General features: G+C 39.9%; 1 protein-coding gene across 4 annotated transcripts in view; it reads right to left on the minus strand.

Annotated features, from left to right (window-relative positions):
• The window catches only part of asb3 (ankyrin repeat and SOCS box containing 3), a 93,399-nt gene that overhangs the window by 60,708 nt on the left and 9,586 nt on the right, over positions 1-23,105 (minus strand). For all 4 annotated transcript variants that reach the window (XM_063055866.1, XM_063055867.1, XM_063055864.1 and 1 more), the window contains exons 4-5: positions 20,570-20,682; positions 11,369-11,504 (exon numbers count right to left, since the gene is read on the minus strand). In XM_063055866.1, the coding sequence (XP_062911936.1) occupies positions 11,369-11,504; positions 20,570-20,682 (249 nt within the window). The remainder of the gene's footprint in view (positions 1-11,368; positions 11,505-20,569; positions 20,683-23,105) is intronic.

Genomic DNA, 23,105 nt, shown 5'->3' on the forward strand with positions numbered 1-23,105 from the left:
GGATCAAAAGAGGCTGCAGAGGGTTGTAGACCCACAAACCTCTCCACTACTGAGGACAGCTTCAAAAGGTGGTGCCCCAACCGACTACAACCTCTGGCAATTCATTCCATATACTCACCACCCTTAGTATGGGAACACTTATCCTCAAATTCCCTTTAAATCTTTTCATTCTTACCTAAAACCTGTATGCCCCTCTTTTTTTTTAAACTTACCTCTGTAAGGTCATTCCTCAGCCTCCTTAGCTCCTGGAAAAACAGTCCCAGCCTATCTGATTCCTCCTCATAACTCAAGCCCTCCTATCCAAACAACATCCTTGTAAAACTTTTCTACGCCCCAAGATACTGGCACAGAGTCTGTTCAGTTTAGAATATACTATGATGTCAGTTCAGTAAGAAACCAAACTTAGTAGCCAGAAGTGCTAAGCACAGCCCGACCATTTGAAAGACTACACGGGTAAATGGGATTGGTACAGTATGGGCACAGTGAACAGAATGTTTGTTTCTTTGCTGTATGACTCAATGGCAGACTCATCAACACATTAAAATGGAGTGAAAATTTGTTTATTACTTTTTAAAATTAATAACTACTTTAATTAATTTACATGTATTGAATTTGTTTTTTAAGTATTACATTAATATTTAATTTCTTAATGTTTCCTAATGCCTCTGATGATCCAAAAATACCATTTGTAGTGGTAAAGGTCTTTAAACAGCAAGACACAGGTCTGTTCCAGCCCAATCTGGCCTAATATTATCTGAAAATGTCAGCAGCAATTCAAAGTGAGTGAAATATTCCAAAATATTTCAGCACTGGACAAATTCATGAAAAACAACTCACCAGCACCACTCTGTGGTAGCTCAAAAGAGAAACTATTACTGAAGCTACTTAAAACTATGCATCAAATCTCCTGACCTGAGAGAGAATTGCATCTCACAATTCCTTCAGATTTGTACCAAAATGCTAGGATATGTAAGCAGAAACACAAGATATGCAGTCTATCTTGCTATCCTGAAGCATCTCAATATCTCACAGAAAAATCTGAGTGGCAAAGTGCCCAAGATGACCAATTCCCAGTTTGGAAGGCAGTAATACAGAAAAGAAGGAGAATAAAAAACATAATTGAGGAAGAGGTAAAGGGACATTTAGAAAATTAATATTGTGATTGAGAAATATATACTATACTTCATTAGGAGATTGAAGAGATTTGGTATGTGAACAAAAACATTCAAAGACTTTTATAGCTGTACCGTGGAGAGCATTCTGACAGGCTGCATTACTGTCTGGTATTGGGGGCGGGGGGAGTACTGCACAGGACTGAAAGAAGCTGCAGAGGGTCGTAAGTTTAGTCTGCTCTATCTTGGGTACTAGCCTACAAAGTACCCAGGACATCTTCAAGGAGCAGTGTCTCAGAAAGGCAGCATCCATTATTTAAAACCCCCAGCACCCAAGGCATGCCCTTTTCTCACTGTTACCATCAGGTAGAAGGTACGGAAGCCTTGAAGGCGCACACTCAGCGATTCAGGAATAGCTTCTTCCCCTCTGCCATCCGATTCCTAATGGACGTTGAACCCATAAACACCTCACTTTTTAATATATATTATTTTTTATTATTAATATATACTTTGTTTCTTCTGGATTATGTATTGCATTTAACTGCTGCTGCTGTTAACAAATTTCACTTCACATGCCGATGATAATGAACCTGATTCTGTATGAATTTAGAAAGGGAAGTAATATTTGACCAATCTATTAGTGTTTATGAGGTTATATGAACTCAGCAGGCCAAAGGGTGTAAAGGGTGTAAAGGGTGAGCAGCTTCAAATGGAAAAAGGTCATTCACTTTGGTTGGAAGAATGAGAAAGAAAATAATTTCATAGAATGAAACCTCAAAACGTTGGGAGTATAATGAGAACTGCACTCAAGAAACAAAAGGTTAAGCAAGTATGGCCAATGCCGGCCTTGCAATGAAGCAAAGCAAGTCATTAAGTTTTGATGTAACTTTAGAGAACACTGTCAAGACAGCAATTGGTGTATTGTACATGTTGGAGAGGATGCAGAGGTTCACTTGGTCAATGGGATTCAGAAATTCTCTGATGCATAAAGCAAACTTTCAACATAAATTTTTAAAGTCCTTCCCAAATTCTCCTTATGAGTAGACCAAGGTGTTCTCCCATACTTGTCTTTGGTTTTCCTCACAGTGGCACTAAATCATTGCATTAAAAACATCCAACGAACAGATAGCTTGGAATATGATAGAGCAGATAGTGGAGTGAGGGTGAAAGTAAATGATGTTAGAAATTCATGCAAAGTCACAAATAGAAGGGTTGTGTGTGGAGGAATAATCTTCGGAGGTGTGTCTATTTCAATGAAAGGAGTATTGTGGGGAAGGCTGATGAGCTGAGGGCGTGGATTTACACATGGAATTATGACATTATAGCCATTAGTGAAACTTGGCTACAGGAGGGGCAGGACTGGCAGCTTAATGTTCCAGGGTTCCGATGTTTCAGACGTGATAGAGGCAGAGGAATGGAGGGTGGGCGGGGTGTGGCATTGCTAGTCAGGGAAAATGTTACAGCAGTGCTCAGGCAGGACAGATTAGAGGGCTTGTCTACCGAGACCATATGGGTGGAGCTGAGAAACAGGAAAAGTATGACATTAATGGGGTTGTATTATAGACCACCCAATAGTCAGTGAGAATTGGAGGAGCAAATCTGCAGAGAGATAGCAGACAACTGCAGGAAACATAAAGTTGTGATAGTAGGGGATTTTAATTTTCCACATATTGATTGGGACGCCCAAACTGTTAAAGGTCTAGACAGGTTACAGCTTGTAAAATGTGTTCAGGAAAGTTTTCTAAATCAATATATAGAAGTACCAACTAGCGAGGGTGCAATATTAGATCTCCTATCGGGAAACGAGTTAGGACAGGTGACAGAAGTGTGTATAGGAGAACGCTGTGGTTCCAGTGATCATAACACCATTAGTTTCAACTTGATCATGGATAAAGATAGATCCGGTCCTCGGGTTCAGGTTCTAAACTGGAAAAAGGCCAAATTTGAAGAAATGAGAAAGGATCTAAAAAGCGTGGATTGGGATAGGTTGTTCTCTGGCAAGGATGTGATTGGTAAGTGGGAGGCCTTCAAAGGAGAAATTTTGAGAGTACAGAGTTTGTATGTTCCTGTCAGAATTAAAGGCAAAGTGAATAGGAATAAGGAACCTTGGTTCTCAAGGGATATTGGAACTCTGATAACGAAAAAGGTTGAGATGTATGACATGTATAGGACAGGGAGCAAATAAGGTGCTTGAGGAGTATAAAAAGCGCAAAAAATACTTAAGAAATAAATCAGGAGGACTAAAAGAAGACATGAGGTTGCTTTGGCAGTCAAGGTGAAGGATAATCCAAAGAGCTTCGACAGGTATATCAAGAGCAAAAGGATAGTAAGGGATAAAATTGGTCCTATTGAAGATCAGAGTGGTCGGCTATGTATGGAACCAAAAGAAATGGGGGAGATCTTAAATAGTTTTTTTGTGTCTGTATTTACTAAGGAAACTGGCATGGAGTCAATGGAAGTAAGGCAAACAAGTAGTGAGGTCATGGAACTATACAGATTGAGGAGGAGGAGGTGCTTGCTATCTTGAGGCAAATCAGAGTAGATAGATCCCCAGGACCTGACAGGGCATTCCCTCAGACCTTGAAGGAGACTAGTGTTGAAATTGCAGGGGCCCTGGCAAATGAACTTAAAATGTCAGTATCTACGGGTGAGGTGCCGGAAGATTGGAAGATAGCTCATGTTGTTCCATTGTTTAAAAAAGGCTCTAAAAGTAATCCAGGAAATTATAGGCCGGTAAATTTGACGTCGGTAGTCGGTAAATTATTGGAAGAAGTACTAAGAGATAGGATCTACAAGTATTTGGATAGATAGGGACTTATTAGGGAGAGTCAACATGGCTTTGTGCGTGTTAGGTCATGTATAACGAATCTATTAGAGTTTTTCGAGGAGGTTACCAAGAAAGTGGATGAAGGGAAGGCAGTGGATGTTGTCTACATGGACTTCAGTAAGGCCTTTGACAAGGTCCCGCATGGGAGGTTAGTTAGGAAGATTCAGTCGCTAGGTATACATGGAGAGGTAGTAAATTGGATTAGACATTGGCTCAATGGAAGAAGCCAGAGAGTGGTAGTGGAGGATTGCTTCTCTGAGTGGAGGTCTGTGACTAGTGGTGTGCCACAGGGATCAGTGCTGGGTCCATTGTTATTTGTCATCTATATCAATGATCTGGATGATAATGTGGTAAATTGGATCAGCAAATTTGCTGATGATACAAAGGTTGGAGGTGTAGTGGACGGTGAGGAAGGTTTTCAAAACTTGCAGAGGGATTTGGACCAGCTGGAAAAATGGACTGAAAAATGGCAGATGGAGTTTAATACAGACAAGTGTGAGATATTGCACTTTGGAAGGACAAACCAAGGTAGAACATACAAGGTAAATGGAGGGACACTGAGGAGTGCAGTAGAACAGAGGGATCTGGGAATACAGATACAAAATTCCCTAAAAGTGGCGTCACAGGTAGATGGGGTCGTAAAGAAAGCTTTTGGTACATTGGCCTTTATAAATCAAAGTATTGAGTATAAGAGTTGGAGTGTTATGGTGAAGTTGTATAAGGCATTGGTGAGGCCGAATCTGGAGTATTGTGTTCAGTTTTGGTCACCAAATTACAGGAAGGATATAAATAAGGTTGAAAGAGCGCAGAGAAGGTTTACAAGGATGTTGCCGGGACTTGAGAAACTCAGTTACAGAGAAAGGTTGAATAGGTTAGGACTTCATTCCCTGGAGCATAGAAGAATGAGGGGAGATTTGATAGAGGTATATAAAATTATGATGGGTATAGATACAGTGAATGCAAGCAGGCTTTTTCCACTGAGGCTGGGGGAGAAAAAAAGCGGAGGACATGGGTTAAGGGTGAAGGGGAAAAAGTTTAAAGGGAACATTAGGGGGGGCTTCTTCACACAGAGTGGTGGGAGCGTGGAATGAGCTGCCAGATGAAGTGGTAAATGCGGGCTCACTTTTAACATTTAAGAAAAACTTGGACAGGTACATGGTTGAGAGGTGTATGGAGGGATATGGTTCAAGTGCAGGTCAATGGGACTAGGCAGAAAAATGCTTCAGTACAGCCAAGGAGGGCCAAATGGCCTGTTTCTGAGCTCTAATGTTCTATGGTTCTATGAAATAATGAGAGAAGCTGGATGAAACATGTTGATAATGGGAGGTCACCACGAAAAAAAAATTAAGAAAACATCAGTAATAATGAAGAAATAAAAAATATCATGGAAAGTTTAACTTGCAGGCTTGATCACAGGTGGTGAGGATGAGGGACGTGGCAGTCAGGTTCACTGATCATTAGCAAATTGTTACCATAGATTAAAAAACCCAGCTTATTGTTTTGTAACACCAAAACATAAAACTAATTGCAAAAAAAAAAGATGGGAGCCCAGGAGAATGTGTCTTAGTTCGTTTTTACATTAAGCAAGGCTTGCACCTATAAAGTGATAGTGTAATGACCCCCAATGCATTATGTAAACAACAAAGAATGCTTAAACAACATATTTACAGTATTATTCAAATATTATTGAAATATTAAATACACAACACTCCTCCCAACTTAGCTGTAAACTCCAACTCAATATAGAATGCACCTCTCTCTCTCTCATGAATTTAATCACTGTGGAGGATTTCTTACTCATGGGGGATAATGCCTTTCCTGACAAAGCAGATCATTCTGCTTGGCAAGTGAGATTTGTGACTGTGAAACAGTCTCTCATTCTGGGGCCTCCTGCATGGAGATTGGAGGATTTGACTCTGGGACTGCAGAAAGTACGCTTGTAGTTCTGATAGCTCTGGCCACCTTTGTTCTCTAACAATTGATTCTGCTCTCCTCAACTGATCGATGTGTCATCTCCAGATGATGTCAAATGCAAGCTCCACTGTGTTGGAGAGTGGTCTTCTTCTGTCCTTAAATCTTTCCAAGTACCCACTTTTGATCACCTCTGTAGTCCCTCACCAGGACTGTTTGTCAGGAGTGAAAGATCGAACCTCCTTTTCTGAGGAGTCTTCAATTTGTCTCAGCTGTTTGTCCTGCATACTCCTGCTGAGACTGGGTTTGAGGAGATACAAGCGTGACCGCAAGGGATGACCGAGGAACAGCATAGCTGGTGAGTTATTGGTTGTGGAGGATACTGCATTGAGATATACAACGAAGAAATTGGCAAGCTTCTGATTCAGTGTTAGTGTAGTGCGTTCTGCTGACATTGCTCACAGTGTGCTTAGACTGTGGACGAAACTTTCTGTAAGTCATTTGTAGCTGGGCGGTACAGTACAGAAGTAATATGTCTTATTCCATTCATTTTCAGGACTGACTGAAACTATTTCGCAACAAATTGTAGTCCATTGACACTGACTAAGTGTTCTGGAACACCAGTCCTTGAGAAAAAGCTTCTCAATAGACTAACAGTGTGTGAGGCTGTAGTGAAGGCTACCAGGAACATTTCTAGCCACTTTGTAGCTGCATCCTCTACTAACATGTGCCCATGGTCTGGAAAAATCTCCATGAATCCTCTGCCAGGGCAATGCAGGCCATTCTCAGGGATGAAGAGGCAATCTTCCTGGCACCTCCTTGATGTGAATGGCGAGCTGCTCAATCTGCTGATCTATCCCAGGCCACCAGATAAAGCTTCGAGCCAACACTTTCATTTTGGCCACATTGAGATGACTGGCATGTAGCTCCTCCAACACTTTAGCTCTCAGCTTGGACGATATAACAACTCTCAATCCCCAAATAAGGCAACTTCGGTCAAGAGAAAGATCATTCCGGTGCTGGTAAAAATGCGAGAAACTGCAGTTTCTGGTACACCTTCCAACCATTTTGGGTGGACATGTAGACCTGAGACAGTGTAGGTTTTTTATGGTTTCCCTTTGGATCACTTCTGCCATAATAGGAATAGATCTGCGCGAGTGAAAATACGTCAAAAGTACTATCTTCTTTTGTAAATTTTTCAGTTAGTTCCTTTCTCAAAAGTAAATGGGACAATCCATCAGCATTTCCATGATCAGTCATCCTCTTGAATTCGTCCTTGTGATTGTGTCCTCCAAGAAACGGAGCCCATGTCTGCATTTGTGCTGCTGTTGATAGTGGAACATCCTTTGGTGGATTGAAAATGGACACAAGTGGTTGATGATCAATAATGAGGGTAAACTCTCCCATAAGTACTGGCTGAAATATTTTGCACTCCAAACCAGATCAAGGCCTCAATGTCAATCTGTGTGTAATTTTTCTCTGCAGCGGTAGGTAAGGGAACATGATACAAAGGATATGGAATGTTCACTTCCAGCACTCATAACATGACGTGACTGCATCAATCCCCATAAGGCAAGAAGACACAAGGCAGCTTCACTGGACGATGTGGCTCATAATATCTGAGTACAGAGCTTGAAATCATCATTTCCTTTGCATTTCTGAAAACCACCTCACATTGCTTTGACAATTGCCGTTTCTTCCTGCCCTTTAGTAATAAGCTCAAGGGAAAAAGCACCATAACCAGTTTTGGCAGGAACCTGTTATAGTAATTAACAAATTCTAAAAAGGCCCACAACTATGACATATCCTTTGGTCTTGGGGCATCCACCACTGCTTGAATTTTCTAAGCACACTTGCGTCGTCCTCGTGAGTCAATGGTGTGACCACAGTAAGTGATGCTCAGTTTATAGAATTCACACTTGTTACATCGTGCTCTAAGCCTGTAATTGTCTAATCTTTTTAACACCGATTGAGATTTTGGAGATACCCTTGTCATCCTCACCAGTAACAATGATGCCATCCAGGTAACACTGAGTGCTTGGACAGCTTACAACACCTGGTCCATAGCTTTCTGCTGGAGTACAGTTGCAGATGCACATGCTACTCCAAAAATAAGCCTGTAACAGCAATAAAGTGCTTTGAGAGTGCTTATGCTGAGAAACACTTTGGACACTTCTTCCATCCTCAACTATGTCCCCTTTGCTCAAGTGTTTTCTTCCAGAAAGGTTTGCCTCTATCCTTGCCAGAGGGTATTGATCTATATTGATCTATTGACCTTAAAATCACCAGAGATGCTGACAGAACCATTCTTCTTGGCTAATGGGACTACTGTCATTGCCCATGGGCTCCACACAGCTTTCGAAAGAACTCCTTCAACCCCCATGCAATGTAGCTCACTGGCTACTTTATCACGGACGGTATAAGGACTTTGTAAAACTTGGGTGCGGCACTTCCATTTAACACTGTTTTACCCTTAACGTATCCGAGTTTTCCAGTCCCATCCTTGAACACTGCTGCAGCATCACCCAATAACTTTCTTTGTTCACTTTTCAGCTGACTCTTTTGCAGGGAATGTGACGTGCAAATGTTAGGTAGGCAGGTAAGTCAAGGCTCCACGCTGCTGGCCCTCCAGCTTTTACCACATACAAGCTCAATGTGGCTTGTTGGTAGTTGTATTTTACTGTTATGAATGTCATTTTCACAGAAGTTATCTTTTCTCCAGTATAGCCTCAGTTCAGTATCTTTGAAATGTCATTCAAACTCATTTTGTAGAATGACTGAAACAGTCGAACCAGTGTCTAATTTCATTTTAATTAATTTGCCGTTCACTTCTGGTGTAAGCCATATTGCTTGTCTGTTGTTAGTTTTCACATTTTAAACCTCAAAGCTACCCAGTCCAGTGTCACTCTCATCACTATTAGGTTTTTCATCAACAGGTTGGTAGTCATCTTGGGTTTGTTTTAAAAATACCATCTCACCACTGTTATATTTTGTAATTTCCAAACATAAAACTAATTGCAAGAAAAATACAGGAGCCCAGGAGAATGTGTCTTAATTTGTTTTTACTTTAAGTGAGACATGGACATATGACATGGCAGCGCATTGGAGCATGCCATTTACGTACTTTTACATATAACCCGCAATACATTATGTAAATAACAAAGAATGCTTAACAAGCAATATATTTAGAATGTTACTCAAATATTACTGAAATATTAAATACACAACACCCAGTTCCATGTTTATGTAGAGTGCATTAAACTGGTTGTGTTCAATTCTCTCCCCCAACTCAAGAGAGGCAAGTGGTCTACTAAAATGATAATTGCTCAACTGAAACAAAATATCAGCTGAATTTTAACATTTTCCTACATTGTGTTGTGAAAACAAATGAAGGGCACAACCAGACTCTGAAGGCTGAGACAAACAAGAAAGGATTTGATTTGTATTACTGTTCATAATACTATTCATAACAATATTACTAATACTATTACTAGTATTCATACCTTTGCTCAATGAAGCAGTGGAGGCTACCTCAGTAAATATATTTAAGACAAGGATGAATAGATTTTTGCATAGTAGGGAAACTAAGGGTTATAGGGAAAAGGCAAGTGGGTGGAGATGAGTCCATGGCCAGATCAGCCATGATCTTTTTGAAAGGCGGAACAGGCTCGTGGGCCAGATGGTCTACTCCTGCTCCTGTTTCTTATGTTCTTATTATGTTCTACGAGTAGAATCAAAATGGAACACAAGTATTGGTATCATATAATTTCACAGGTACAGAGGAAATGTTAATTTGTGCTTAACTGCAAATTTTCATTTAAACCTCAGGCTACGTCCACACTACACCGGATAATTTTGAAAACGCTGGTTTCGAGTAAAAATGACAGGCATCCACACCAAGCATTTTTCAAAATATCTCCGTCCACATTAGAACGGATATTTGGGTGAATCTCCTCCTACTGGGCACGCGCAGGACACACAGAAAACAAGCGAAGAGGAAACGGTATACTTGGTGTGCGCTTGTCCAGTTACAGACTACAAAAACTTTAAAGGAATTAATGTTGGCTCTCGCGCAGGAAGACTTAAAACTAAAAAACAACAAATACTGGAGCTTATGGAGGCAACCAACAAGGAGTTCACGGACAGAATGACCCGGCTGACGACGAACATTGAAAAACTGACCAACTCTGTTGCATTAATAAAGCACCTTGTTAAATGTATAAAATATGTCTGCATCAGTGTTATCTTGTATTTCCATACAATGTTATATCAGGCTGTTACACATCTATTGCCAGAGAAGTACTTGCATAAATAGGTAAACCACCTTCATACAAGCAAGGACAGAAAACAGGGCAAAGTGAGTATACTTATTTATTCAGTAAGCCATGGGTCAAAGTATTTGGTGAGTACGTTTCTAACTCTTCTGGCTTCAGTCTCATTGCCGTCTGTTCTGAAATTGTTAGGTTATGTGGGGGGTTGTGTTCAAGAAAACAATGAACTGCCGCACTGCCGCCATCTGTTCCAGCACGTCATAACAGCGTTTTTAAATAGTCAAAAAAGCTCACTTTACAATTTAACTCTCACACCGTTCACACCGACTGCGCGTTATAACAGCCGTCCGGCAGTGCTTGCACAGTACCAAGCAGAAGCAGAAAAAGCATTGTTGTTGTGGTGCTGTCATGACAGCGTTTTTAAATCTCTCCGTTTACCCCATCTACACTATAACGCGCAACAATCATTTTCAAATTTACACACTCTGGAGAGTGTTTTAGAAAAGCTCCATTTTCGGGGGATGAAAACGCCGTTTCAATGTGGACGGAGGGTCAAAACGAAGAGAAAAAGCTTCGTTTTCAAAATTATCCGGCGTAGAGTGGACATAGCCTCAGAAGAACATTGGAGTGTATTTTTCCATTACCTCATACCCCTTTGTATGCAAAGTTACAAATTCAACAGATTACAGCACAAAGAACTGAAAGCACCTTTAGATTATGTCATGGTCCAAGTGAGAAAACATAAAGTTCACATCACATGTAAGGACTAGCGCTGATACTGTAACTGCCATACTGACCAACAGCTAATCCAAACAACACTTCAGAAAATAAATATATTTGTGTTGCACTTGATGAAGATAAATATCTTAAAGCACTTCAAATAATTAAATCTTTTTGGAGCTTAATAACTGCCCTACATAGGAAGACAAATGGATTTGGCACTCCTGAAGTAACATCACTATATTCATGCAAGGTTTCAAATCTGACAAGACAATACTTATACAGCAGCAACCCTCACTACAATCAAGCACTGTTCAAAGAAACGAAACATCATGCTAAATTATTACTTCAAGTTCAAGAGCAGGGTCATTTTACATTGGCAATGCAGTTAATTTTCAAATATTAGGATGCAATAATCTTAACAAAATTAACCCTGTTCAGTAAAATGGTTATAAAACAGCTTATTTCTAATATCAAGAATTTCTCACTTATTTCTAATGCAACGTTTAAAAATTTTGAACGATTACCATGTTGTACAAGGATTCGTAAACTTTCCAGCTTCCCATACTGTGCAGCAAGAAACAATGGTGTAATTCCATAGTCATCCATAGATTCTTTATCAGCCCCTTTTTCAAGTAAGAACTGCAATACTTCTAAGTGTCCCTACAAAATATAATAAATATACTGTAAACATATTATTCTTAAATTATTGCTCTGATCAGTCCAATATAATATGAAATACTATAACCAGAATCCTGTTTCATGAGATAGAGAATGTATATATATATATATAATTTATATACTGTAGAGTGAGAGAGGATAGAGACAGAGTTAGTTAGAGAAAGTTAGAGAGAGAGAGAGAGAGAGAGAGAGCGCGGGCGCGCCTGAGAGCGAGAGAGAGAGAGAGAGAGAGATGTCAGTGCCATCAGACACTAGCATCTGTCAGATAATGTCACAAGGACACTTGCCACCAAGATGTTCGCAATCACTGTCAGAATAAGTGATGCAACATTAATGTCTTCTCACAGGCCAATATCCCCAAGCAAAGGCTCCTAGCACAGTCATCCAGCTCCAATGAGCAAACCACATATCTTACGTGTCTCATACCACAGCTCTGAAAAATGCACTCTACTCCAAGTTCTATCATGGTAAGATTTGCCAGTTGCACATAAGAAATGCTTCAATAAAGTTCTTAAAGCTTTCTAAGAAAATAGTAATATTCTTACCATTTCACAGAAATGCCTGGAACATCCAGGGAGGCACCAAGAACGAAGTTTTTACATTTGAAGAATGTGAATGCCTAAATAATATGGTGAAAGAAGCCAGTAACCCGACTCAACATCCGTTCACCCATTCCATCATACACCTCCTGCCCCACTTGCAGCAAAATCTATACTCACACGCTGACAACATTGGCCAGCTTAGAATTCACAGAATTAAAATAGAACCCAGTTATCCTCTGTCCCAAGGAACTGCCTCAAAAAGTTATGAAAACTCAGGACAATTAAGTTAAATCAATGGGCAATATAACACTTATAATCAGGTTAAATTGTTAATTTTCCTTTATTAGAAGTAGAAAAGATATGCTTAGTTGCTCAAGCTCAGGGCGAAACACATATAATAGACAGCAAGCCGAAGATGATGAGTGATGAGAAATACAAGCCAAAAAAAAGGATTAATATCCCGAGGACATACACTGCAGTAATCATTTAAATTCCTAATCCCTTCTTAAATATTTGTCAACAAACCTTTGCAGCATTATCATACAATCCATTCCAACAAGTTAAAGGCACTCAAATTTGGTTCAACATTTACTGCATTACCAGTTCAGATTATATTCACACAATCAACTAACAATCTGCATTACGCAAATGACTGAGGAACTGACCTTACCACACACAGTCAGCAAAGTCTTTAATGGCACATTATTTTAAATGTTTGGTCAAATAGCATAACTTGGGGCCTCAATGTGCACTTTCAAGCAAAAAGGGACACTTGATGTGAAAGTTTTAGTTTAACTGAAGCTCTTTCTCTGCCCTTTTTAAAGGCAGAAAAATAGTCACTCAGATATCTCAGAAGCTCACAATACTAAATAGTGACTTTCAGCTTCATGTACTAAAATGCGATCATCTCCAGGTGGCACGCAGCATACCTTTAAAACCTCTGAATCAAGCAAGACCACGATAAAGAGAACATTGTAGGTTTGTTCTAGGTATCCCCCCAAATAAGTGTCTAATGGAATTCAGAAAATAAATGAAGTGCAAGGCAATCTGTTTTTTTCTGCCTTATTACAATGTGATGTATACACAACCACAGCTGCTTCAGGCTCTAGCGAATGTTACACCTTTCACCCCAAAAAGGGAAACAACAGGAAATACTCACAAAATTCCCAAGGGATGAAAACTAGGTCTCTGTCTATACTTCCTATCCATGCAAGCATCATCTCAAATGTGCAGAAAAGCTGAAAAGCTTACCTTTCATCAACTACCTGGTCTACTTCATCTCACCCAATTATGCAATGTCAAATAAGGCCACAAATCTATCCCTCACAAGCCCAACAGTCCTGATCCAGGGTTCAAACTGAAATGTTCAACTATCCATTTGCCTCCACAGATGTTGCTTCACTCACTAGGTTCCCCCAAGAGTTTGTCTTTTGCTCCAGGTTCCAGCATCTGCAAACTTACGTGTAAGTTCATATTTTTTTTGTAGAATAAAGGTCACTCACAATTCCATGAAGATCAAGCAAGTAATGATTTTACTCAAGCAAATGCATAGAAAAGGACCTTAGTCATCCTAAGGAACTAGTGCTGTATCTTAGCCATCCTGCACAAGGGCCCCCAACTCCCACTGCACCTCTGATTTCTGAATTTGCTACCTGCTTAGAAAACAATACAAACTTTTATTCCCTCTACCAAAGTGCTGGACCTCACACTTTCTAACATTGTATTCCACCTGCCACTGCTTTGCCCATTCTCCTAATCTGTCCAAGTTCTTCAGCAGACCTCCTGCCTCCTCTACACTACCTGCCCCTCCACAAATCTTTGTTACATTCCACAAAACTGGCCACAAAGCCAACTATTCCATCGTCCAGATTAAGAAATAACGTGAAAAGTAGTAGACCCAACAATGACCCCTGAGGAGCACCACTAGTCACCAGCAGCCAACCAGAAAAGGCCCCTTTATTCCCACTCCACCTTTTGCCAGACAGCCAATCTTAGTACCTTTCCTGTAATATCATGGGCTCTTATCTTGTTTAGCAGCCTCATGTGTGGCAGCTTGTCAATGGCCTTCTGAAAATACAATTTAAGAACATCCACCAGTTCTCCTTTGTCTATCCTGCTTGCTATTTCCTCAAAGAATTCCAACAGATTTACAAGGCAAGATTTCCCCTTAAGGAAACCATGCTGGCTTAAGTCTAGTTTACCACGTGCCTCCAAATACCCCGAAACCTCATCCTTAATAATGGACTCTAACATCTTATCAACCACTGATGTTAGGGTAACTAGTCTATAATTTCCTGTCTTTTGCCTCTCTTAAAGAATTAAATGATGTTTTGTAGCGGTGTGCTACACACAGCGCTAGAATAACGACACGTAGTCAGCGAGTTGGAGTTGCGATAAAAGAGATTTATTCAAACTTCGCGGCCTCCTTTAAAGCCTTCCCGTTTCCGCATCCCCGGGCGGGACTGCTGTGGGGAATGCATATTCGCAGACCCTTGCCACGCGCGGGATTTTCCCCCTGCTGGTGAAGATGGCCTGGCGCCCTTTTTGGGGCTGGCCTCTCTGCCGGGGCACGCTGTTTCGTGAGCCGGTTCGTGAGCGCTGGAAAGTGGGTCGCCGCAATTTGTCATTTACCAAGATACCAGCTATCAATTTTGTCACCTGTCATTGTTCTTTTCTGCCTTTCCTTGAGTGTTCTTTTAAACTTATGCTTTGTTACTGAGCTAATGGATTTTGTGTATAAACTTTTTTTTTGAATACTTCCCCATTAATCTTCCGTTTTATCTACTGTCTATCATCAGACTAAAATCGCTCTTGCCCAAATTTAGAATCTTAGCAATTGTTCCTCACCTTTCTTTTTCAAACACTATATCGAACTTGACCACAATCACATTAATGGCTCCACACCATTCAGCTGCCAATTAAATCTACATGAATACCAAATCTAGGACCAACATCCAAGGTGGTTCAAGGCTATGCTCCTGTAGAATATTATCCTGAATACTCAAGAAATTCAATACTTTTTTGACACCAATGTACTTGTGCAATCTATGTCAGCACTACATAGCAGGAAATTAGTCCAACCAGTGTTAGATAATCAAATTTCTGTGTGACACGCAATTTGTACAATATATACAAAATATTTTTTTTTAAATCAGGAACTTAAGAGCATGAATTGCAAAGTTAATCATTTTCATTCAGGCCTCCTCTAGGCATCTGCTGCATATGCATGGAGGAGCCTGAACATGCAGTATGTACTTCTGATATTTTGCTTATGTTAGAATGACCTGTTCTATCTACAGGCCTAACCCTTGCCATCTCACCCAAGAACTGGAAAGCCATCTTAGGTGGTCACTCCTTAAATTATTTACTCTACCTTTTCTTTGGTCTCCAATACTTCTAATCCCCACTTCATCCAATCTATTCCACCCACTTACTAATTGCTAGATGTCCCCTCCAGCTCCCAACCACAGATAGCAGCTTTTTGACTTAATAACCCCTATTCTTGATCACAAGCACTCTCACCACCACCTCCAACTGACATTTGCCGCTCCCCATTGATTATTGATTTTTCTACTTCATCGTCTCTGGGTCTATTCTTTCCCCTTCCACCTCTTATTCTTGACCCGACTTCCTTTCTGCACTCTGCATCAGTAGCTGAACTACAATCAAAATGGATTTAGCCATCCCAACAGCAATGGCTTAAATCATCCTAACAAGTCATGGAGTCATAGACTACAGCATTAAAAAAGGCCCTTTGGCCCATCCAGTCCATGCTGAACTACTGATCTACCTCGTCCCATCGAACTGTACCCAAACCATAGCCCTCCATACCTCTCTTATCCATGTATTTCTCCAAATTTCTCTTGATTGTTGAAACTGAACTCACATCCACCTCCGAGTGAAGAAGCTGCCCATTATGTTCCCTTTAAACATTTCACTTTTCTTCCTTAACCCAAGACTTCTAGTTCCAGTCTCACACAACCTCAGTCGAAAAAGCCTGTTTGCATCTACACCCCTCATAACTTTGTATTTCTCTATCAAATCTCGCCTCATTCTCCTACACTCTAGGGAATAAAGTTCTAACGTATTCAACCTTTCCCTGTAAATGAAGGCCTCAAGTCCTAGCAACATCCTTGTAAATTTTCTCTGCACTCCTTCAGTCTTACTGACATCTTTTCTAGATAGGTGACCAAAACTGCACACAATACTCCAAATTATGCCTCACCAAAGTCTTATACAACTTCAACATAACATCCCATCTCCTGTACTCAATACTTTGATTTATGAAGGCCAATATGCCAAAAGCTTTCTTTACTACCCTATCTACTTCTGATGCCACTTTCAATGAATTATGGATCTGTACTCCCAGATCCCTTTGTTCTACCACACTCCTAGTGCCATACCGTTCACTTTGTAAGACCTCCCTGATAAAAGTTTTGAGGGGATTCTCAGATTCCTGTAAATAATGGTTAAGGTTGAGACTGTGTACTCTGGTTTGAGAACAGCTGCAGCATGTCTGAGCAGCTGCTCTTTGGGGTCAGATAAGGATTAAAAGCTCACAAAAAAAACCCACAAGAGGATGTCTCCTGGCTTTTCACACCTTTTGGTTCCTTACATTCCTTTCCTAATTTCGGTAGAGTATTTTATCTAAATTATTAAATTCTGCTCTATTTGAGTAGTTGGAATATCCATTGATCTGACTGTTCTTTTGTATTGAGATAGTCATAGTCATACTTTATTGATCCCAAGGGAAATTGGTTTTCGTTACAGTTGCACCATAAATAGTTAAATAGTAATACGTAAAATCTAAATTATGCCAGGAAATAAGTCCAGGACCAACCTATTGGCTCAGGGTGTCTGACCCTCCAAGGGAGGAGTTGTAAAGTTTGATGGCCACAAGCAGGAATGACTTCCTATGACACTCTGTGTTGCATCTCGGTGGAATGAGCCTCTGGCTGAATGTTACTCCTGTGCCTAACCAGTAATGGGAGACATTGTCCAAGATGGCATGCAACTTGGACAGCATCCTCTTTTCAGACACTACCGTCAGAGAGTCCAGTTCTATCCCCACAACATCACTGTTGTTAAAGGATCAATCTATACTGCTAACATATAAATGCTGAGTGTCCGGACAAGGACATGCAGGATGTGAGAATTAATTATACTCTGTTCTCTGTTTACCTCTGCCTGATGTGATTAAGTATTCTTTGTCAAGTACGTTTATCTCTGTTTTAGGTAATTAAGTGGCCTTTGTCTCGGACTATCACTATTGCTAGGCTTTTGTTGACAAAGGTAGTATAAACAACTCTGTATCTCTGTGCTTCGGGAGAGAGACTTCCGTGGCTGACTCTCTGTGAGTACAGAAGGAAGGTTCTCTCTCATAGCTTGCTACTAATAAAGGTGGAAAAGAATCAACCGTTAACATACCCTGGTTAGTCCTTCCAAAGTTCAACACATTGCACCTGTCTGAATTAAATGCCAGATCTGCCATTTTTCTAGCTGGTCCTCATCTCTCTGCAAGCTTTTATAGTCTTCCTCAGTGTTCATTACACCCCCAATCAAGTCAAGTCAAGTCAAGTTTATTGTCATTTTGACCATACGCTGCTGGTACAGTACACAGTAAAAATGAAACAACATTCCTCCAGGACCATGATGCTACATGAAACAACACAAAACTACACTAGACTGTGTGAGACAGCACAAAGCTACACTAGACTATGTAAAACAACATAAAAACTGCACTAGACTACAGACCTGCACAGGACTACATAAAGTGCACAAAACAGTGCAAGGCAGTACAATAATTAATAAACAAAACAATAGGCACAGTAGAGGACAAGTTACAATTTAATAATAAATGATGTAAATGTCAGTCTAGACTCTGAGTATTGAGGAGTCTGATGGCTTGGAGGAAGAAACTGTTGCACAGTTTATCTTAGTGTCAACTGGATCTGCTGATCCAGTTTACTAAATTATATCCAAACTGTTGATAAACCCAGCACCGATCCCTGTGGTACTCCACTAGTCACAGGGCTCCAGTCAAAGAGGCAACCACCTAATACCACTCTCTGGCTTCTCCCACAAAGCGAATATCTAATCAAATTTACTACCTCATCTTGAATGCCAAGTGACTGAATCTTCTTCAGCAACCTGCCATGCATGACCTTGTCGAAGGTCTTGCTAAAGTCCACCAACTTTTCTTCATCAACCTTCCTGGTAACTTCCTCCAAAAATCCTATAAGACACTAGCAGTATGCCAGAAATTCGAGTGTATCGGGGTAGAAGTGAGTATAGCTGCTATTACTAAGGAGAAGGTGTTTGGGAAGCTGAAAGATCAGAAGATAGATACTGTACGTCACCTGTACCAAATGGACTACACTTCAGGGTTCTGAAAGAGGTATTTGTAATGATCTTTCAAGAATCACCAGATTCTGGAATGATTCAGAGGACTAGAAAATTGCAAATGCCACTACACTCTTTAAGAAGGTAGGTAGGAAGAAGAAAGAAAAGTATAGGCCAGTTAGCAGGACTTGAGATGCTGGAGTCTATTATTAAGGATGAAGTTTCAACGCACTTGGAAGCATATAATAAAATAGGCCAAGTTAAGGGAAATCTTGCCTGACGAATCTGTTAGAATTCTTTGAGGAAATAACAGACAGGATAGACAAAAGAGAGTCAGTGGATGTTATTTACTTGGATTTTCATAAAGCTTTTGACAAGGTGCCGCACATGAGGCTGTTTAACAAGAGCCTGTGGTATTACAGGAAAAATACTAGCACGGATAGAAGATTGGCTGATTGGCAGGAGGAAAAGAGTGGGAATAAAGGGGGCCTTTTCTCGTTGGCTGCTAGTGACTAGGGGTTGGTGTTTGGACTGCTTCTTTTCATGCTATATATCAATGATTTGGATGATGGAATTGATGGCTTTGTGGCCACATTTGCAAATGATACAAAGATAGGTGGAGGGACAGGTAGTGTTCAGGAACCAGAACTTAGACAGATTGGAAGAATGGACAAAGAAGTGGCAGAGAATATAGTGCAGAAAAGTACATGGTCATGTACTTTAGTGAAAGGAATAAAGAAGTAGAATATTTTCTAAACGGGGAGCAAACTCAGAAATCACAGGATCAAAGTTCAGTCTGTGCTAAAGAAGGCAAATGTAATGTTAGTATTCATTTCATGAGGACTAGAATATAAGAGCAGGGATGTGATTGATGCTGAGGCTTTATAAGGCATTAGTCAGACTGCATGTGGCGTATTATGTGCAGTTTTGGGCCTCTTATCAAAGAAAAGATGTGCTGGCTTTGGAGAGGGTCCAGGTTAGTTTCACAAGAATTATTTCAGGAATAAAAGAGTTAACGTTATGTAGAGCATTTGATGGCTCTGGCCCTGTACTCACTGGAGTTTAGAAATTGAGGGGGATCTCATTGAAAACTATTGAATACTCAGGGCCTAGATAGAGTGGATGTGGAGAGTATGTTTCCTATAGTGGGTGAGTCTAGATCGAGAGGACACAGCCTCAGAACAGAGGGACATCCATTTAACACAGATAAAGATGAATTTCTTTAGCCAAAGAGTGGTAAATCTGTGGAATTCATTGTCACAGACAGTTATGGAGGCCAAGTCACTGAGTATATTTAAAGCAGAGGTTAAAAGGTTTTTGATTCTGGCAGCCAATTAAAAAAGGCCCCCTTTATTCTCACTCTTTTCTTCCTGCCAGTCAGCCAATCTTCTATCCATGCTAGTATCTTTCCTATAATACCACGGGCCCTTGTTAAAACAGTTTCATGTGTGGCATCTTAAGCCACTCTGCCTTCATTATATGTGCATGCAACCACTTCATGGCTGAGTCTAAGGCCTCGTACACAATCTGCACTTTGGTCTAAATTCCTTACCAATTTTTAATTTTATCCATGAAGTCCCTACTTCTTGCCTGCCTTTAGTTGTACCCAAACTCATTTTGTTATCAGTAAGGCTAGTCCTTCACCTTCAGTATTATCCCTGCCTTTCATGTCATATTTAATTCTCAACCCTGATGATCCTGTATTTAACAATGGCTACCAAGCTACACACTGAAAGTAGATTTTACACATTAAAAATATTCAGTTTCTGTGCTAGTGACCAGTTTAAATCATTATTATTTCATACCATTTAGTTTTCCCTTTAGTACCACTGCTCTGCATTAAACACAGTTTATGATGGTGGTAACTTAAGTACAAATCCCTCCACCCTATGCCACACACTATCCTGATTTAGAAGGTTAATATTTTCTCAGTCATCACTGGCTCATAATCTTAGGCACTGTACCTAAAAGTGAGAGCACATTTTTACAATGCAGCCTGCATCAATTCAAGAAACCCCTCTACCAACTTTTTGTGTGGCACTTACATTAACCAACATCACCCACGTTCAAAGAATGAGAAAGCTAAATAAATAGATTACTATCAGTCAGTGTTTTAAAATTTCTTCCCTCCCTACTGAAGCATATACATGAATGTTACAGTACCTGATAAGCAGCCTGGTGCACAACACTCCATAAGCATGCTGAATGGGATCCATTAATCCTTGCTCCATATTTTAACAACATCCTTATAACTGCAATGTGGCCCATCTCTGTTGCTGAAATTACAGGATTAAAACAGTCAAACTTGCTCACAACTTTACTGCAGTGCAGTAGAACCTAAGATTGTGGACATAGCAATGCATGTAAATAAACAAATGCATTTAATTAATAATCAAATTATGTAAGAAATTAAATGGAAGCAGTAAATTATATAACTCTTGATATAAAAAGAGCTTGTATCTGGCAGACCACAGTATGTGTGCTTGCAACACTGTGTGTCAGACAGAGTGGTCAGCAGCACTGGAGCTCCACAGGGGACTGTCTTGTCTCTCTTTCTCTTCACCATCTACACCTTGGACTTCAACTACTGCACAGAGTCTTGCCATCTTCAGAAGTTTTCTGATGACTCTGCCATATACATAATGTACTGGTTGGGCACAGGAGTACATTCAGCCAGAGACTCATTCCACCGAGATGCAACACTGAGCGTCATAGGAAGTCATTCCTGCCTGTGGCTATCAAACTTTACAACTCCTCCCTTGGAGGGTCAGACACCCTGAGCCATTAGGCTGGTCCTGGACTTATTTCCATCTGGCATAATTTACATATTATTGTTTAATTATTTATGGTTTCATTTTGCTATATTTATACTCTATTCTTTGTTGGTGCAACAGTAACAAAACCCAATTTCCCTCAGGATCTATAATGTCTATCTATCTATCTATCTATTTATAAACCAATTCATTGTGCTTTATTTCAATTTTGAGAGCTGATTATTTTACATAAAACTAATGTTTAAAGATATTTCCCCCTAACGAAATGGCACGTACTATTTGCAATATATCATGTTGTATGTTTGAACTGAAACCCAATATGCCTCTTTGGCAGTTACAACGTGTACTTTTCATTATTAAAAGATAAACAGCATATTAAAAAAATCTCAGGGCAAACACAACCAAACTCCAAACAGTATTCTGGATATCAAACAGTGTGGGAGACAATTCAATAATGTCGGACCCACAGATAAGCATTGAAAACACTGATGAAAAAAAAATCAACTCTAAATGTTGGCATGTCAAAAACACAAGGAAAGGTCATGCAGTCCACCTCCATTATAATATGGGCTGCATAAACTGATTAACTGTTGTCTTGAATTAGAAGAATGTCAGTCAAGTTTTGGTGCTAAGAACAAAGTGTCATTTCAATGCTGACAGCTACAGGTATCCCTTGATATACAAGTGTTGAAATTACAAATTTTTGCTATAATGCCATTGACTAGAGAGGTGTCCTTGATTAAAGAAACTATTTTCTACTAACCACGTCTGCCAAACGTTATCTAATATGCATTCCAAATTCCAACTCATGGTTCTCTGAGAGAAAAAAAAATTGTATCATTGGTTTAAATGATCATGATCCAATTCCAGATTTTGCCAGAAGAGGAAACATCCTCTCTGCAGTCGTCAAGATCACTCTGGATTTTGTATGTTCACTTATAAGTACTCTATGAAAATACCTTATTTGTTTTTATATAATTGTTAATAAAAATGTTTCATCATCTTAAGTGTTGTAGTTTTGGATTTTTTTTCTTTGCTCTGGAATGCAACCAAAGACTTACATTGAAGCTAACTGTAAAGCCTTGTCGATATATGAAGTTACAGGCTATTCTAGTAAATAATCTTCAAAGCTCCTATGCATTCGCTGGCTTGTTTAGGTAAAATGAAATTATTTGCAGCCACTAAAGACTAAGTTTCACTCTGCGTGCAACTTTAAAGTTAACACTGGTTCTGAAGTAACTCCAGAAAATTAAGCCCAATAAATGAAATCAGGTATACAAATTTTGACAGGCCCAGACTAAAATAACCTATTATTTAAATGTATCTTTTATTTACATATGTCACATACCCCATGACGGGTTAAAGAACCAGCAGAAATGTAAAACATCTTGGAGTCTGGTATTGCTATTAACTAATGGTATTTATTAGTACCTACACAATACAGTAATATAAAATCAGATAAATCAAACAGGTTAGCAATGATTATATATATTATGTGGAAATATAAAAACCAAGCTTCTTCAAGCCTAGGGGTAAATGGATACAGTCTTACGATGATGGGTAAAGTTCAGTTTAGTTTGAGGTATTGAGTTGAGTAGTGATGGAGAGAGAAGTGTTGTGATTGTTCGAGTAAGCCAATGCTGTTGATTCGTCCCGTTGTCCTCCGAAATCCTTTAGAAGTCACCAAATGTGACCACAACAAGGGAACTGTTCTTCTGTGGTGGAATTATCAACCCAGGCGAGGGTTGGACACACTAATAACTCCCCACCGGTCACACCTTCTCCACACTGCGAGAGCCACTGATCGATTCTCCTGATCGATCCTGCAAAAACCCACCTTTCTGGGGCTACAACAAAGCTCATCCAGTGTCCAAAATCATGTGTCTGTGTGTCTATCAGCTGACCTTCTATTTATCTCACCATGT

The sequence above is a fragment of the Mobula hypostoma genome, chromosome 8 (genome assembly GCF_963921235.1).
Source record: "Mobula hypostoma chromosome 8, sMobHyp1.1, whole genome shotgun sequence".
Classification (NCBI taxonomy): Eukaryota; Metazoa; Chordata; class Chondrichthyes; order Myliobatiformes; family Myliobatidae; genus Mobula; species Mobula hypostoma.